The 19450-nt window shown below is 43.2% G+C and overlaps 1 protein-coding gene and 1 long non-coding RNA gene across 9 annotated transcripts; both read right to left on the reverse strand.

Annotated features, from left to right (window-relative positions):
• Positions 1 to 9370: 9370 nt before the first annotated feature.
• LOC136482419 (uncharacterized) lies at positions 9371 to 12261 on the reverse strand. 6 transcript variants are annotated; one of them, XR_010765068.1, is made up of 5 exons: positions 11738 to 12261; positions 11498 to 11668; positions 11246 to 11330; positions 10989 to 11143; positions 9371 to 10862 (listed from the first exon to the last, which is right to left on the reverse strand). It is a non-coding gene; the product is annotated as an uncharacterized lncRNA (long non-coding RNA). The 6 variants fall into 6 exon arrangements; XR_010765067.1 differs by having other exon boundaries at positions 9371 to 9941; positions 10826 to 11143; XR_010765064.1 differs by having other exon boundaries at positions 9371 to 9941; positions 10293 to 11143.
• Positions 12262 to 13250: 989 nt separating this feature from the next.
• LOC136482420 (binding partner of ACD11 1-like) lies at positions 13251 to 15667 on the reverse strand. Of its 3 annotated transcripts, XM_066479631.1 has the most exons (4): positions 15479 to 15667; positions 14774 to 14896; positions 14056 to 14235; positions 13251 to 13934 (listed from the first exon to the last, which is right to left on the reverse strand). In XM_066479631.1, exons 1-4 carry the CDS (start codon positions 15482 to 15484, stop codon positions 13296 to 13298), a joined length of 948 nt encoding a protein of 315 aa, XP_066335728.1. In that variant the 5' UTR covers positions 15485 to 15667; the 3' UTR covers positions 13251 to 13295. The 3 variants fall into 3 exon arrangements, with proteins under 3 accessions (XP_066335728.1, XP_066335730.1, XP_066335729.1); XM_066479633.1 differs by lacking the exon at positions 14774 to 14896; XM_066479632.1 differs by lacking the exon at positions 15479 to 15667 and having other exon boundaries at positions 14774 to 14902.
• Positions 15668 to 19450: the final 3783 nt, after the last annotated feature.

The raw sequence follows: 19450 nt of genomic DNA on the forward strand, positions 1-19450 counted from the left end.
CCTGCCGCAAGCAATACCCACACGACTTCGAGGCTAGCGGTAGTTAGCTCTCCCTGCCCATCGCGGAGCCAAGGAGTTTTGCAGTGATCCTAAAGAAGTACCACCTCAAAGCGAAGTATCTGGTGAGCACTCGTGAGAGACGCATAACGTACTGATTGAAATGATCAAGATGCCCAAGAGGGGGGGTGAATTGGGCTAATTCTAATTTTTTTTGCAATAATTAAATCCTATGGTTAGCCCAATTAACCCCTTGTGCCTAGAAAGTGTTTCTAATTGTTCTACCGCACAAAAGACTTGCAACCTAAGTTCCAATCCTAATCTAGCAAGGCAATTCTAGGAATGTAAAGACATGAATTGAATTGCTCAAAGTAAATGCTCAAAGTAAATAGAGAGGAAGGAACGTGGCGATGTTTTGCCGAGGTATCGGAGAGTCACCACTCCTCACTAGTCCTCGTTGGAGCACCCGTGCAAGGGTGTAGCTCCCCCTTGATCCGCGCAAGGATCAAGTGCTCTCTATGGGTTGATTCTTCGACACTCTGTCATGGTGAATCACCCACAACCGCTCACAACTTGAGTTGGGTCACCCACAAGCTCCGTCGGGTGATCACCGAACTCCCAATCACCACCAAGCCGTCTAGGTGATGGTGATCACCAAGAGTAACAAGCACAAACTCTCACTTGACCACGACAAGCCTAATGAGAAGGTGGATGCACACTTTGCTACTCTTGATCTTCACTAATGAGGGCTCTCTTTGGGATTCTCAAATCTCAATCACCTCACTAGGACCTTGCTCTTCTTGGCACTCTCTAAGGTGTTTCTCAGCTGTTGGAATGAGCAAAAGTACCCCCACACACAAGCGGAGGTTGTATTTATAACACTGGCTGAAAAACGAACCGTTATGTGCCTCAGCGGGGTGACCGGACGCTCCGGTCATGTTGACCGGACGCACCGGCCAGTATACCCCGAGCTCCAGTGGTTATGAGTTGACCGGACGCTGGCAGCGTCCGATCAACACTGACCGGACGCGTCCGATCACATTTTCCCCTCACTAGAACCTTACTGATGTCGACCAAACGATGGACCTCCAGAGTCCGGTCACTTGCTGAGCAGCGTCCGGTCAGTAACCAGAACCTGATCAGTGTTCGGTCAGCATTGACCGGACGCGTCCGATCAGGATTCTCCCCTTTGGGACCTTACTAGAGTCGACCGGACGCTGGCCCTCAGCGTCCGGTACCATAACCTCGCAGCGTCCGATCATTTCCAGACGATTTCACCTTGGTCAAATGAACTGACCGGACTCTGAGCCAGCGTTCGGTCACACCGGAGCTAGCGTCCGGTCAGTATTTGACCCTCCATTCACTTCCAACTCTCAAACATATGTGAATGAAGTTTGCTCCATTCGATCAAAGGGCTGTTGTGGAGCTACCTAGTGCTAGTTTTAACAAGTGTGCACCACACCTAACTTACTAGACTCACCTAGGTCAAGCTACCTGTTCATACCCCCTTAATAGTATGGCCAAAGGAAAAAACAAAGTCCTAAACTACTCTAAGTGTCTCTCCAACTCCAATCGACACTTAGAACTAGTCCATCCTTAACCTTGTCGTCCATCCTTTGAAAACCGAAATATTTTCCATCATAGGGGCATGACAACCATGATTGCCCAATTGATCTCCATTACCGTGACCTAACTCAATTGTTTCTGCAAAACACACGTTAGTCACAGTAATCACATATTGTCATTAATCACCGAAACCCAACTAGGGGCCTAGATGCTTTCACTGATGTCGCAAGTTACTAGTGTCGTCTTTCTCATCAATCTTTTTTTGTGCGGCAAAGAATGTAACACCCAGGGTGTTAGTCACAAGTTAAGCAGTGGATTTGGACTTAAGTAGATGATGTCAAGCAATGATCATGATCTCTAGTCATAATTTTTAAGTGATGATGAAGGTGTTGAGGTCCAATCTATGAAATTAAGTCCCAACTTGAACTTGGACAGCACACCTTTGCTTACATGTAGACCCTGGTTAAGATTAGGCATGTGTAATGTTAAACATGCTTATTTTGTGAACATTACATCAACATGCATCCATCTTGACCAGTGGAAAATTTTCATGAAGTTTGGAATCAAGAAGTCACATGAAATGATAACTTATAATCTTTCTTGAATCGCTTTATTAAGTGAACTATAACATGGGATGTCCACTAAACCTTGCAACCTTGCTCAAACAACTCTACTTAAACTCATGAACAAAAATCATGAAGGGTTCATGTTGAGCAAATGTCAAGAAAATGCTTCTAAGTGTGGGAATGGCTAAAATTGTCTTTTTCATGGTATGGTTTTGACCTATGTTGACCAACTATTTGGAGTACTTGCATGGAGTTTGACCTTAAATAAAAGTTGAAGTTTGAACCGAGTACAACAAACTTTATTTTTAGACCAAGCCCTGATTCAACTCCTAAGTGGTTCAAACAGTGGCCTCAAGTTTGGATGCAATGCTGTTTTGGCCCCTTAGAAATATTTCTAAGTCCCTGATTGGCAACAGCAAGTTGACATGTTTGTGAATTTTTATCTTCCAAATTCATATGGTAGCTCAACTAGATTCCTTAATATGAGTTGAAGTACACTTAGTGAAGAAAACAATAGAATAAGTCTCATCACTTTTGGAGCATGTTTGGACTTTCAAAAGTTATTGCAAAAACAACAAAAAGTTTCTTGAATTCGGCCCTTAACTGAATTCAGTTTTTAGTTTCGTATACCCTACTTTGGAGGCTTGTATCTTCGTAACCATGCCAAACTAGTCCATGATCCTTTAAGCAAAGTTGTTCACCACATATAGCTCTACAACTCTTAGTAAGGAAGTTTGATCCGCTACAGCACGAAATCGAGAGATAGAGAGGGGAAAAGTTTGGGGATTTAGTCGATTTTTTATCTATCTTGAAAGCTTGGGGAGCAGCACCATCATCCGACCACGCGCAAGCACCGTAGGCCGTGTGGCTCCCTCGTGCCCTCGCATGTGTGCCACCTCGCCCTCCCTCCTCTCGCTCGCTCTCTTTTCTCTATCTCTCTCACTCTCCGTTCTCTGTCTCCTCTGCTCGTACTCCATTGACGACCGAGCATAGCTCCTCCAACACCGTCAGTTCTTCCTCCTCCCTCCTCTGACTAAGCTGGCCATAGCGTTGCGCCTTCCCCAACCAACCTTGTCGTCCCTGTCCATGTTTCGCGCCTCCCTCCACCGCCTACAGCTGCTGCCGTTGGAGTCGCTTCCGTCGCTACCGCCGGCACACATGGCCGTGCCACCTAGGGCCGTCTTCGGCCAAGACGAGGCCACCCATGGGTGCGTGCCGGTCCCTTGATGCTCCACCGCCACTCCCCGGCCGCCGGCATGGCCTCCTTCGGCCTTAACTAGCGAGCAGTCGCACCTCCTCTATTCCATTCGCGTGAAGGATGTCGTGCTCAAATTCAAAGAAAGGGAAGGGGTTTTCTGCAGAGTCATGACTCATGTGAATGGTGGCTAGAAGGACTGTTTCGCTGGAATTTATTATCATAGAAGTTCAGGGTCCTCGGTGCAAGTTTGTTTTCCTTTTGTGGCTGAAACTTTGGAAAATAATAATAGATTGTAGAAAAATTGTAAAATAGCAAATGAGATCTTTTTCGAATCCTTGTGAGTAGATCTATGCAGTAGAGTCATCTTACGATATGTGTTAGTAGAAGGTTTTTGCTGTTTTTATTTATTTATGTTAATTAGGGTTTTCTAGGAATAAATTCATATCTAAAGTTGTGGTGCTTCAATTGCTGTGAAAGTTTTATGGTAGGCTACTGATGCTATGTGTGTGCTATGGTAAAAATTTCATGGTCATTGGATGTAGTCTGATTGAGTTATTGATTTAACTAGTTTAATGCTTGATAAATGGTTTTAAATGGCTTATAAATAATTTATATGTGCAAAAATGTGAAATGTGGTTCCTTTGCCCTTGCATGGTGATAATGTGGCCTGAGAAGCCCTAATATGGCTATATGTTTATAGAAAATAGTGATCATTAGATTTATCTTTTTCTCACATGTTTATTAATAATTAAGATTTGTCTTTTTTCATAGCAATTAAATTATAAAACCTGAGCATGTAAGATTTATATAGTAATCATGTTTTGGCATCATCTATCTCACATAAAAATTTGAGATCCAAATGAGATGTTTGCAACATCACCTATAATTAATATATAGGTTTTTATATATAGAAAAGCTAATGAAAGTTTGTTAGTAGATGCTTATGTTTATGCCATGTAATACTTCTAATAATTGGTGCTAGGTAATGTGATTGCTTGGTTATATTTAGGAGTTGCATGGAGCTGCATATATATAGCAATAAAATCTTAGTTGTTAACAACCTAAATGGTAAATGCATATAGTTGTATCTCTGTTGTTATGGCTGCATGTACAGTTTTTGTGGTGCTGATATTTTTGTAATACAAATGATGTTTTATGTAGATATGTTGAATACAAAAGTTGTAGATAATTTCTTTATCTTGCTTGTCCTAAAATTTTATGATTTTAGGCCTGATGATTTAGGAGTTATAGATTTTAGAAATTTGCTGTCAGGTTTTGCATGTCCTCTAGATAGTTCTGAATGATTGTATTATTTGGCTTATGTAAATATGGAATCATATATTGGTGATAATATGAGAGTTGTAGTGCTTTTACGAAGATTTCTAAAATGTCTAAGATCACTGTTTTTGGTGGTCTATAACTCTAGTGATTGCTATTCAAAGTAGAATGGCAGATTCTATCCAAATCTGGACAAAGATGCCTTCTTGATATTGTTTAACTTTGTTAACTGTAGAATCATCTTAAGATGATAACAATAAAGTTATAGGTAACTTAATAAGATTTCCATAAAGTTAAGAATCATGCTTGTTGGATGATTAGAATTCTAGTTATGCATTTCTGAAGTTCATGACAGTTTTTTGTCCTAGTTGGTGCGGATCTGCTTATTAGTGTTTTTCAACATTGTTAACCTTTGAATCAGCTTTAGATGTAAATAACAAAGTTGTAGGCAATTTCCTAAGATTTCCATAAATTCTAGGATCATCTTTGTTTGATGCTTATAACTCTAGTTATGGTTAAATTGAATGGCTGCTATGTTGCTGTCCAATTTTTGTGCATATACTTGAAGTTGATTGCTTATGCTTGATCTTGATTTTGTGATTGCTAGGAGTAGTTGGTGCTAGATGATTGATTAAAGGAGCTTAACTTGAGTGCCGCATTGGTGAAAGTTTGGTGTTATTTTCTTCTAACTTACCATGATAGGTTTGTGCAATAATTAGTTAAATGACTTGCTCTCTAAGTGTTTATGTCTTGAGGTGTAACCTGATGCTGGTGTTGAATGCTTTTATATGATGCATCTCATGTTACCATTCTTCGCATTCATACACTTGTATTGTTGCATCTCATCTAGGTACGCTAGATGCACAACACGTGGACGTGAAGCACGTGATGATGGAGTAGAACTAGAAGACGGTGTTGGTGGACCTATCCGAAAGATAGAAGAACCCCTAGAGTACATGTCTGAACAGGAGATGCTCGCCAAGTGAGTGTCATCTAACAAACACTGACCTAGTGTTGGATCCTAGGCAAGCCCTGGAGCATTCTAAGCCTCCTATGTTTTTACAAATATCACTTGCATCATTTATGTTTGATGCATTAGGTTATAGGAGTTGAATGGAAACACTTGTTGCATATAATTTCTTTGTCTAGACAAATATATCTTGAATCCTTTGTAGGTTTAGGATCGAATATATGCTTAGCCATGCTTAGTCTCGTAGAAGTTGGGTGATTTCCTATCACCTGCAAGATATAGGTAGATATCTGGTCATGGTTGGCTATAATTGCTATCGTGGAAATAACCATATGTTGATGAAAAAAGAGACCAGGCGGGATTGTGATAGAGAAGCAACAAGGCATAGAGGTCTTGGTGCCTATTTATCCCCAGCTGTGTCAGTTAAGGACCGATTCGCTGTACGTCCTCATGTCATGTTGAACACATGCCTAGCACTTAGTTGGCCGGATAAGTCGATCTGACCGTGAAGCCAAGTAGCTCAACTCAGGTCGGGACCTGATAAGTGAAAGTGCGCACACTAGAGGAAGTAAGGATGTGCGGGGAGCCAGTGGCTTGAGTCCAAGGGTAGTCCAGACCTGAACTTCCTGGCAGACTGGTAGTATCCTTGAGGGTGCGGCGCTAATCGAACCCGCGACTGTACCTGAGTTGTACCAAAGATAACCTAAGACTACCTTGGCGTAGGTATGTCTGGGTTTGTGTTAGGAATAACTCCTCAGCTGGTTGGAATCGATTCGAGTCGCCGTCTCTCCCAGATAGTGAGAACTTGACTGAGCAGCGACAATGTAGCATTAATTGATGGAACTTGATGGTTATGATGATGCTCAAATTAATACACCGGATATGGTTACTAATGCTTGTTAGCTTAATCACTTGATTGCTCTAGTATATGTGCTAATCTAGAGATGCTTAATTGAATAGGTATTCAATTTGATGCTAAAAATATTAAATCTCCAAGTTATGTTACTTAAGCTTTTATGCAAAATGTTGTCAAGCTAACTCCACCGATAAGGCCTTGCATACTCCTTGGTGTCACTTTATTTTTGGTTTATGACGGGTAAGTCTAGCTGAGTACATTCGAGTACTCAGGGTTTATTCCACCATGTTGCAGGTGAAGTCTTGGCCTGCTGAAGATGGTGGCTAATCGCCGGTGGGCTCGGTGACTATATTTATTTCTTATCTATATGCTTCTATCAGAGGAGGTCACTTATCCTAGCAAAGTATTTGGAACTTATATTAATATAATCATTTGAAAGCTATGTTATTTTCCTTTAATCGGTTTTGAAACCCAAACTTGTACTATTATTTATGAACCCATTTGTAATATTATTTCCGCTGCAACTCTGTGTATGTGATGTGTATTTGCTTAATCATGTGATCTTGATTGTGATGGTGATTTACCGGGGTCCTTCGTGACACTCGATGGACTACCGAGTTTATATAAGTAAAAGTATGCGCGTGTCAACGTGTTAGCGGGGACATCCGTACTTGATCTTGTATAAATTGGGCGATTCTATCACAAAGAATATGCCAGTGGACTTTGAGGTAGCACACGGCTACTAGTAGTGGGAAGCGGTCGAGCTACAGATGGTTGGGCAGTCCTGGTTCGTGGTCTTGGAGAGGACCCACACAAAAAACAAAGTGCGCATGTCGTTCAAGTATGGGTGGGACGAGTTCTGCGCAAGCAACCACCTCAATGTTTGGCGACACCTGCTTCTTCAGCATGATCTATAAGGCCACCTGTAGCGATGATAAGGACAAGGAATGGGAGGAGGAGCAGAAGTAGGATAAAGCTAAGCTCAAGGTGGAGGTGCGCAAGACAAACGACGGATGGTTGTGGTGAACTCGACTCAAGAGTTGACACGATCTGTATTTTGTTGTTTCATCAAAACTATTATCCGACCTATCTAGATTTCCTAGTATCAGACTATCTTACGCCCTCTTTGGATGGACTATGACTAGTTAGCCATGGCTAAAAAAAGCGAACTAGTTGTTGGGTTCTATAGACTAGAACTAGTTGTTAGCCCCTGATAGTTGGGTTCTACGAACTAGTTGGATAGCCCCTGATAGTTGCCAGACTATATTTCATTGTTTATCGACTCGCAGTGATCCAGAGCGTCTATATTTTGTAGGATCGGTCTGTCTTAGGGTCCCAATAATCTCAACAGCTATGCACCCACGTCCTCTGATTAGAAAGAGCGAACTTTGACGGTTGCGATGCCCATGGCGATGCTACAGACACGGCCCAATATCAAATCAACCGCATTGATGTAGCAATTACGTAAGTGAAAAAGTTAGTAGTGCACAACTTCTTTCGCCTCCCACTTTGTTGTGACATCCATCCACATGACTGTCGCCGCTTCCAATGGCCTCCGACGAGCCCACCAGCAACAACATCCAGCATACTGCGCCACCAGAGCACAACACTGGCGATGTCCCTGGTGCCATGGTTGTCGATGCTGATGGTGCAGTGGTTGCTGATGCTAGTGGCACCGCAGTTGTCGATGCTGATGGCGCCACAGTTGCCAACGAGGATGCCACGCCAATTGCTGTCGTCGATTACAGGTGACCCGTGCCATTTTTCTCTAGGGGCTTGGCGTAGTGGTCTGGCCATTCCGCTCCGCTGGTGAGAGAGCAGCAACAAAGGGGAAAAATTATATTTTATCTTTCTAGAATATAACTGTAATATGATATTGCTCCTCAAACTCTAAAACTAGATTTTTTTACAACTATTCAAATTACCTTTCTGCCTTGGGTTGAAGTGGTTTCGAAGGTGGATTTATCTTTTCTTTTGTTAAAAATAAAAATAATCTGTTAAATACTTCATGAGGTTTTTAAACCATAGAAAAGTGTCTCTAGGCTTTAAAAATTTTAAGAAAAAAAATCTAAAGATAGACAAGGATATGGAAAATCTAAATAAAATATTTAGAGCTTGTCAAAATATATTTAGCTATAGAAAAATAAAAGAATATATAAAATATATAAAATTCCAAAAATATTATAATCGACATCTGAGCATGTATTAGAATGATTTAAAAATTGTATAGTTTTCTATTTTCCTAGAGCTAATCATGATTTTTGGAACTTTTTATAGAGATATTTTTATGGGATCTAAATATTTTATTTTGGTTCATGTATCCCAATCTATCTCTTAGATATTTCGCAAAAAGTTTGGAAACTTAGTGAGATTTTTTTATAGTTTTAAAATATTATCAAGTATTTACCAGATTTTTAACTAAAAACAAAATTGCCTCTGAACCATTTCAAACTGGGGGAGGGATGTAATTTGAACTATTTTTGAGAGTTTAGGGGGGTGGGGTGGGGGTAAGATATCTAATTTTAAATTCAAGAAAATGTAGACTATTGTGATATTGAAGGAGTCGAAATGACTTTTGCCACAAAGAAAACTCAAGGCCGGTAACTCCTGGACTGCAGCTTGAGAAAAGCCTGCTAGGAGCCCAGCAGCAAACGGGCCACTAAACACCTTAAATATGCTTTGAGCAGACCCATTATCGCTGTTTGAGCAGGAAGTGACAAATTTTACCCAAACAAATCTAAGTTGTTCAATCAACACTCGATGTCTACTAGAAAATGTGACTGATTGGTAAGCTTAAAACCAGTGCTCTAATAAGGCGACAGATCTTTTTTAAAATCCTTAATATAACTAGTAGCGTGCCCGTGCTAACGCCACGGCAACATTCGGGGTGCAATTCAAAACCACCAAAAGATACCACAAACCGCTACTCTCTAGTTACATTCCAATGTTTTCATTTAAAAATAATTACATTGCAACTCCACTAATTACCACACAACCACATATATAATTGGAAATATATATTACTAACCTCTAAAATTATTTTTGACTAAGTTGATATGTAATTTCTTGAAAGATTAAAATGATGGCAACCACCGTATACCCCTATAAGCTGTCATCGCCTCATCGAGCCTCCATTTTGCATGTCCTGAGGCGAACCACAACGTGCAGTCGGTTCCACCTCGACCACTCAGGGTCAATGCTCATTTGAAACTGACTAAACCATGCTCACAATTTCCTCTCAACCCGATCAACATTTGTACTTGTACAATGTTTTATACAAAATACTCACAACCAAGCTAGATCACTTAAGTATGTACACAGCTAAGATGATTGTCATGTACAAGTACAACCCATAACTCATGTCTTGCTTGCACAACGATAAAGTTCTTTTCAATAATGTTTTATATCTAGGAAGTCATGGAACAAAACAGCCACCATGAGCACCTTGATCTTCTTCTTGCACTTTGATCTTCCTTTTTCTCTCATCTAGTAACTTCCGTGCTTGTTGGACTGAAAAGACATAGAATTAAAGCTGCATACATTAGTGCAGACCCTAGAAAATAGAAAAATAGTCCAGCCATACACAAGCACAGTTAAAAAGAAATCACTCCATAATTTTGGATAAAAAAGCACATCAATCCATGATGGCAACAAATGATATGGATGTTAGAAAGAGAGATATGGCTCATTCAAAGCTACTGTGCTACACCTACAACTTCAAGCCATGATGGCAACACATGATGCAATATATCTGTTTCCTCTAGGCTATTCTTGCCCAGAGCTCTTGTTATATATCTAACTTTTCCATTTTTATTGCTCTATTTTCTTTTTTGTAGGGTGATAGCTGTCTCACTAAGTTACCAAGTCGTGGATTCGAAGCAGCCTCTCCGTAGATTTTGTAGGGGAAGGCTTTCCTCGGTTTTTTCTTTCCCCGGACTCCACTCATGTGGGACCGCACTTTTGTAGAAGCCTCCGACACTGGGTCTGCCCTTTTTTATGGTACACACAATAACTAATAATCATTTAACAAGACATAAAACCACTACTGCAGATATTTTTGACTCAAATTGATGTCATGTTTCTAGGTCTATGTAACACTAAGTTCCTAGTTAAGAACCAGCTAGATAATTATTAAAGTTGTGACAACTGCATATACATTTTTTTTTTGTCTAATCCCTTGCTTGAATGCAAGTATGTACAGGGAACTGCACAGCAAAAAGGCCTTTCACCACAGCAACGCATTTGCATTTGTTACTGGCAATCTTCTCCCAGCACAACCACTTGAGTGAGGAAATACAATGTACTACAAATCCTCCATGTTCATCTTGAATTGTAAATACATTTCTTGACGAACAGTACAAATAATATCATTTTACTACAAGATTAGAAGGTACCAGCACGAAGAACCTCCCATCTGAACCCCACTATCATCTGGACGATTACAAAACAAGATAAAATTTATAAAAAAAAAATAAAATGAACAATCAAATTCATTAAGATTCACGTCTTATTTGGTATACATCAATCAATGCAAAGGACAGTCTTAAACATACTTACTGCGCAATTCACTTGCTCGCCTTCCCGGAAAAGGTAATCCATGTCATCTTTGTTTACCCAATCTGTACCCCTCTATAGCACGCCAAAATTTTCTTGAACGCCATGATCTTGCAGTCCATGAGCAGGTTGTGCGGTCCATGACCATCTCTACCCCTCTATAATACAGGCACATGATAATCTATTTGATCAAAATATGTTCAATCTTTTGGGAGTTTTTCCTTGCCCAAGCAAGAGATACAGGCATCAGTTTACATTACCTGATGATCATCCTTGCACAAGAAGGTTCCAGGTTCCAGCAGTGAACCAAGGTCGAGTAAATATACCAAGACTATTTGCTCGGGGCTTCATATGAAACAAACAAAGAAAACCATTTTATTGACACGATTTATTGTGAATTTCTGGACTGTAAATTAGAAAGACCACCAGTGAGAATAGCGGGTTTTAAAATTCAGCAGGAAACAAAGAAATTTTCAGTGAAAATGACAGGAAAAAGAATATCGAGAACAAACCTAGATCATCAATAGTGAAGAACTCATTTTCAGTACCATCAAGCCAGCCCAGTATCATCAAATAATCTCATTTTCAGCCCGAGGTACATAGCCCATCTCTTTATACTGTGCAGAGAAAAAGAACCGCTAGTTGAATTCTAGGTTCTAGACTCAATCGTAGTCTTGCAGCTACTGCAATGGAAGAACGAAGTATCAGGTTGTCTACTGGATTCAGAACAAACAAAAAGGCTGAGCTTTTACCCCACGGAGACATCCCTGATGCCGAACATGGTGAAGTAGGACCGGTCGTCGATCTCGGCACCGTACGGTGGCCGCTTCCGCTGGAGCACGTCCCTATGCTCGGACTCCGTCCTCTGGGGCCCGCGTCCTCGTCCCCAGCGGCCACTACCGCCGCGAACACGTAGTGCTCCTCGCGCCGGCCCGCTGGAGCACGAGCAGATCTGGGTGGTGGAGACGCCCGACGCAGCGTGGCCCAACCCGCGTCGCCGTCAATGCAGTTGCCATGTCTGGCGGCGCAGATCCACCCGTGACGCGGATGTCGAAGGGAGAGAGGAGGGCGATGGGGAGAAGAGAGGTTGCGAGTCGCGACTCGGCGGCTCGCGACGGGGAGAAGGGACCGCCATCGCGTTGCCGATTTGGACGAGAGAGGAGGGTGATGGGGGGAAGAGGGATCGGTACCGTGAGGGAAGGGGAGAGATTCCAGGCTTCGATCGGTTCTTCTCGTGCGTTTCCTTGTGTGGGAGGTCCGCGGAAGGCGACGGAGTGATGACTCGTCAGATTTGGATGAGTAACGGTGAGAACGAGTAAGAGATAATCTGGTGTATTTATTTTTATGATGTTATATTTTTTAGGTGTATTTATAGTGTGGATGTAGCATAGGTCATGACTGTGGAGCAGGTATTTGTTGTGTGACTATAGATTTATTCTAACTGGTGTATTATAGGGTAGGATAGATTACGTGGCTATAGGGTAGGATAGATTATGTGCCAAATTTGAACTTATCTCAAAACGAAAAAGATATATAATATATTGCACAATTCCTATCTATCAGTCGCCTGATTTTTTTAGTCCATTCAGGCGACGCCGTGAACTCGTGCCATCACTGGTGCGTTCCGTGGTGCTAGAAAAGCTGGTGCATCGTCGGAGCGACGACGCTGTTGCAGCACGCGTGCACCTGCGAATGCTGAAGCTATGCGACGGAGCATGTATGAGGCAAAAGAGGCGGATTTCCTTGGATGCTCCTATCATTAACGTGCTGAGTAGTACTAGTAGGCTAGTAGTAGCTAGATTATTTTGTTAATTGTTTTTTTTGTCATACTATTTTTTTTTTTGTCTTTGTCTACCTACAGAAAACAATTATACAATGTTAATTGTCTTTGTGCCAATATAGATCAAATTTTTTCAGTTGTGTAGTTTTGTCTAGCGGGTTTTTTATTCTCGGACCTGAAAATTGCAGATTATGGCCTACAGAAATTGCGATAAACTAAAGCTGCAATTTTAACATAAAACATGTGCAATAACCGTCTCCTGAAATGAAGCTAAAATTCAGTCACCTGAATTTTAGCAACTCCCAATATATTGTGTCAAATTAACAGGACAAATGCATGCAGTTCCATTTCTATCTTATTTTTCGGAAATTTTATGCATTCATTGTATGTATATATATATATATATATATATATATATATATATATATATATATATATATATATATAATAAAACTATAATAGGTAAGAAAGCCGAAGAAAAAAAATCATCAGTCATACTACTCCTTTGTATGTACTTTTACATTGTCTTATTATTCTTTTGGTGGACCGTGCTGAGCTGCAACTCCATGTTCGTCGTGCACGTCGACACGGGCTGCGTGCCCTTGCCCCGCCGCCTCGGCGCCCGCGCCGTCCGCCGCCGTGCCCTCCACCTCGGCCCTGACCACCTTCTCCATGGTCATGGCGCCGACGTCGGACGCGGCCCTGGCGACGGCGCCGACGGCGGCCGACACCCAGGCGGTGCCGCGAGACGCGTAGGGGCTGCCCGCCACGACCTCCCCGGCCGCGGAGAAGGCGCCCCAGGCGCGCTCCGTGACCTGGAACCGCTCGTCGACGCCGCGCGCCGCGCCGCGGGCCGCGGCCGTGCCGAGGCTGAACTTGTCGCTGAGCCCCAGGCGGCGGTCCAGCGACGCCACCCGCGCCGTCACCGTGGACAGCAGCTGCTGGTGCCGGCCGTCGAACGACTGCGCGCGCCGCAGCGCGTCCTTGCTCAGCACGAAGCCCTTGGCCAGCATGGTGCTCACCACCTCCTCCGCCTTCTTCACGGCCTCCCTGGTCGGCGTTCCTGGCGCCGGTGACCTTACTTCTGGATGGGAGTAGGCTTCCGGTGGCAGTTCGTAGTCTTCCACTGGTGCGATGTTCACAGGAACATCGCCACACATGCTTGATCCCTGCAACCAAGCATATTCAAGATTTCATTTTTGGAATCAAGAGGTCAACTAGAAACGATTTACTGAAAGTTAGCAAAAAATGTTCAGAGATAGATGTTGGACTGCCGGAAGGTGTGCATACAGAGAGGAGCAGAGCCGTGTCAGCTCCATGGAACTCCTTGAAGGTGACATAAGCAACCTGAGACGTCTCTGAGTCCCTTCGCATCTCGACGTACTCGATCTCGCCAGAGAAGGAGAAGAACTCCTTCATGTTCTCTGCTGTTGCTGACAGAGGCACATTGGTCACCTTGATCGTTCTGACCTGAAGCAGAGAGAACATCATATCACACATTAGATCAATCAATGAATGAGCTTTTGTTATTTTATTAGCTTGTACTTGTGCAGAACGAAAAATATGTTACGTTGACACACTGAATATGTTGCTGAGCATTGTTCACTGATTTGATCTTTTTGCCAAAGAAAACAGTTTTTGAGGTATGACCGTATGGGCATCGACTAGGTTTTTTGCCTACTCTGGCGGTGCTCCTAGGAAAACCAGACCCACAGCAAAGGCCAGCTGCTGCAGACGAAACCTCCAGAGTCGCGAAACCCGTAAACCAACCCAACCCAGCACCTCACTGAACCTGCTCTGAAACCACCGGAAACCAACCCATATACTAGACACACGGGTTGGGTTGAAAATTAACAATAACCGGGTAAACCCGGACCATGTACAGGCCTAAGTAGACGCAACACAGATGATATTTTCCGCCAAAAAAAAACAAAAAAAAAAACACATGAACCATATGAGCAGCAATGCAGGATAGTGATGATGCAGGGAGATGGATCGTCCGACTCACGTCTGAGACATCGATGGTCCAATTGGGGGAAGTGCAGAGCTGTGGTGATGGTGATGGTGATGGTGAGGTGCAAAGTTCAGCAGGAGCTACTCCTATCCTCAAACAGCCAGGGCCCAGCCGGACCTGCATTAGCAGACATGCACACGACGATCATCAGCTAATCAAGGGAGGGCTTATGGTTTATTATCTTCCTGGAACTGAAGCAAAGGCACCTAGCAAGCATCCTGAGACTAAGTTGGAAAATACAGTGATGAATAATAGTTTAATAGGCCTCGTCAGTCAGGTGCGTCCCTAGCCAGATGCGCTTTTCGTTCAGCACTGTAAGAAAATCTCATGGATCCGATCCTAGCTAAAAACACACACGCTGTTACTAATGTGTGTGTATGATGACGGGGGCTTTGGTTTCGACGATCGATTTCACTGCATGCATGCATTAGTGTCTGCTTTCCGATTCTGAAAAAATCTCATGCATGTATGATTTCACTGCATTTATTCCATATTTCCATTACATCTCGTTTATTTACGACTCAGGAAGGGAGAAAAATTATTGTTTCATGATGGATGACCAAGATAATAGTGACCAACATCGACAAAATGTGTAGATCAATTGGAACGAACTGAGAGAAAAAAACAATTGGGGAAAAAACAGGCTGTATATAACAACTGAATATATCAATGCAGCAGTATCCAAGCGCGGCCACTCACCGCCATGAACACACCCACGACGACGGAGCCGGGTTAATTAAGCCACGGTGATGGATTGGATCAATCTGCGGCGACACGGCAGGGTACACGAGTGCGGCGCTCCTGGTGCTCACCGGCGTGTTCGTGTCGGAGGGAGAGAGAAATAGCGAATGAGACAGTGGTTGGAGCAGCGGCAACTTCGGTCCAGTCCAGAACCGCTTCTAACGGGCAAAGCACTGAGCACTTGTCCACAGCTCATTTCATGTCCTGACCACACACACATGGTAGTATATATATGGATGGAACTTTGCCTAGCCGTTGACGTCGGAAGTGGTCCGAATCACACACCAGTAGGGCATTGGATGTCCGGGCTGCTACGGACCGAAGAACGCAGCAAGATGTCACTCTTTCGTGGTGAAGAACGAAGAGATTTACAAGCAAACCACCAAGGATAACCAACGTGCTTGCATGACGAAGAACCGGCTAGTTTTCAGACAAACTAGCAAAGAACCCGTGGAAGCTCTTGTCCGGGAGGGACCCCGTCAGGGCTAGGACGTCGCCGGGTTGCCCTAGGTCGGCCGGCAAGCCTAGGGCGCTATCCATAGTCGTCGGATCAAGGGATGAACAACATGGGGTTGGAGAAAAGGATAAAAGGGTTGGAGTAGAGGTAATATATTGATTTGTATGACGATTGGATAGATGGAAACTCAATCGGTCATATACCCCTTATTTTATAAGGGGTAGGGGTGGTCTTATCCCATACAAAAACCAAGTGGTACTATTATCATGTCGCTCTATGGAGTTTTCTTTAGATTGGGTTAAAACTGTCATGGTCCTATGTAAATTGGTTTGAGCCCAATTTGAGTGTCAACATATGCCCCCCTGTTTTCAGGTGAATGATGCATGAACCTGAAAACACAATTTAAAAACCAAACAGCGACGATACCCATCTCATCGGCTGCTTAGTGCCTAAGGGCGATGTATACATCAACCATTTTTATTCTAAGGGCGATACATGTATCGGCCATTGCTTGGAGAGCACTTAGGCTTCTTGCCAAACACTTGGAAAGTACTTTTTCAAATACCCCCGTTGAATCCTCTTGTGAGACATGTTCACCTTGTAATGTCTCTAGCAGATAGGAATTACCGAATATGACTTTGATCACTTTGTAAGGACCTTCTCAACTTGGTGACCTCTTGCCAAATTGATTGCTCTTCGATCCAATTGGAAGTATGGTTTTCCACACTAATACTCCCACTTGGAAAGACGATTTGCTCTTGACTTTCTTGTTATATGCCTTGGCAACTCGAGCCTTGTCTTTTTCTATTTCCTTGAGAGCTTTTAATCTCACATCAGTCACCTCATTGATATTATCCATCATCAAGTCATGATACACAACAACAGATAAATCATTTTGTTAAGCAAGCCTGTATGCATCCAAATTCACTTTGACGGATAACACAGCCTCTTGACCATATACCAACTCAAAAGGAGTAACTTTTGTAGCACCATGCCTTGAAATACGATGTGCCCATAGAGCTTCAGATAAAACCTCATGTCACCTCCTTGGATTATCTCCAATCTTCATCTTGATGAGCTTGATCAAAATCCATAGACTTCTCCCATAACCATCTTTGCTTGATCAGATCCTAAACATTTAGTTAACAAGTCTTTGGAAATTCTTCGGTATAGCTCATCTCCGCCGAATACTTTACCAACTTTGGCATTTGGATCATGTAAATATTGCAATACGGGAGTCCTCTAATCATCCAAATTGGCCATGTTATTGCTGGAAATCAAGTTGGGTCGATTTGGTAATTCCTCGGCGAGCCGACCCATCGAGCCAGAGGAGAGTCAGCTTAGCAACTTGGTGAGTCGGCTCAGCCGACTAGGGGAGTCGGCTCAGCCGACTCAGGGAGTCAACTCAGCCGACTCTGTTGCTTCTGCACACAAAACAACAAAGTTTTCTTGCATCAGCCTTTCTTTGATGTGAAAATTACGCTCACCGATGTCAAAGCCAGATGCTTATTAAACTAACATGTTGACCTTAAAATTCTCATGCCTTGTGAAGGGGACTGTGACGCCTAAGAGGGGGGGGGGTGAATTAGGCAACTTAAAAATCTAACTCTTAACTATGGCCTCTTTTTCTAACCTTAGCAAAACCTATGCAAAAGATAAACTATCTTAATGTGCAACTACGGTTTTGCTAGTATGTTGCTATCTCTACCGCAAAAGGAGTAATACAATCAATGTAAATGCAGAAGCTAAAGAGCAAGGTAGAGATATGCAAACTCCCTTCGACGACTCCGGTATTTTTACCGAGGTATCGAGAAGCGCTCAAGCTCCTCCCTAGTACTCGTTGGAGCCCCTCGCAAGGAATCCCTCGCAAGGGTCAAGGTCCCGGTCAGGTAACTCCATGGATAGCCTCGGGCCCTCCCCACGCGCAAGTGGGTCTCCGACGTGCCTTCCGGCAAGCCTCTCCTAGATGCTCCCCGCCGTCTTCACTATCAAGCTTTCGGCCGAAACACCGTGGGCCTTGTTCCCTCTAGTACACGGTGGCGGCCACACCACAAATGCGGTTGCCGTGATCTCGCAAGACTACAAGCCCCTCCGATGTACAACAATGGTGCGCGCAAGTACCGAGTGATAATAGGTATGCAAACCTCACTAAACACTAGGCCTAAACCTAGAGCAAGCGCATAAGCAGTGGTCTAATCAACCTAAGCACTTCGCAAAGCATCTACGCTAATCACCTAATAAAACACTAAGCACTATACAAGTGGAGATCACTAAAATGGTGTATCAACACCCTTGGTATGTTTCCTTAACTCCACACCTCTCATTTGGCCGGTTGGGGGTTGTATTTATAAGCCCCACTGAGAAAGTAGCCGTTGTGGTCGAAATCCCGCTTTTCTGCTACTGACCGGACGCGTCCGGTCGTCCCGACCGTTGGAGCCGCGATCCACTGATCGGACGCTGTCAGCGTCCGGTCACATGCCACCGGATGCGTCCAGTCATATTTTTGCCGCTCTGGAATCTCTCTGTACTCGATCGGACTCTGCTGTCCTACGTCCGGTCGATCTGCCGCCAGCGTCCGGTCACTGCTACTGCCGAGCCTCTTGATCGGGGCATCCGGTCACTGTGCTACCAACATCCGGTCTAGCGTCCGGTCACTTCTGTGAGCTCGTTTCTTCGTGATCTTGCTTATGGCTTGGTTTCTATCTTCATGCTTGGACTTTGCTTGATATCTTGGGTCTTCTCTTGTGCTTCTAAGGTCTTGCTTATGGTGTTGATCATCGGATTATCATGTCGCCTTCATCCAAGTCACGTCTTGCATCCTATTGAACTACAAAACAATCACTTACAAATTCATTAGTCCAATTTGGTTGTGTTGGTCATCAAACACCAAAATCCAAAGTAAATGGGCCAAGGGTAAGTTTTCCTTACCAAAGCAAGCAAATAATAAAAATTTGGAATTTAAAAACTGTCTACTTGCTAGGATGCAATGCAAGGGGCAAGGTTATATGATGCTAAAAGATACTACTTGTAAGACTAAAAGATACTACATAAAAACTTATCTGGCCCTTGCAAAATGCCCCCATGTGGCATTATGGATTTAAGCCTTGCTTCCTACAAATTCTCCCCATTACATACGCAATCCATAATCCACTATCCTCCATTTCTTGGACCATTTCCACTTGTAGACACCACTTGTAGACCATTGCAACTTGTAAATTATCATGATCTAGCTTTTGGTCCTACAAATTAATGCTTGCTTTTGGTCCTTTAAATTCTCCCCCTTTAGAATCAAACACCGAAAAGGAAGACATTAGTAGCACAAGGAAGGGTCAAACTTTGTGATCCTTTGTATGTAGAGTGGAATAGGTCACAAAATTTGACTCTCACATTATATAGATTAAGCTCTCCCTAAATATATGTATACATATGGTAGAAGGCAAAGTATATGCATAATTAGCAAGTTGTTACTCAAG

The sequence above is a fragment of the Miscanthus floridulus genome, chromosome 9, assembly GCF_019320115.1.
Source record: "Miscanthus floridulus cultivar M001 chromosome 9, ASM1932011v1, whole genome shotgun sequence".
Classification (NCBI taxonomy): Eukaryota; Viridiplantae; Streptophyta; class Magnoliopsida; order Poales; family Poaceae; genus Miscanthus; species Miscanthus floridulus.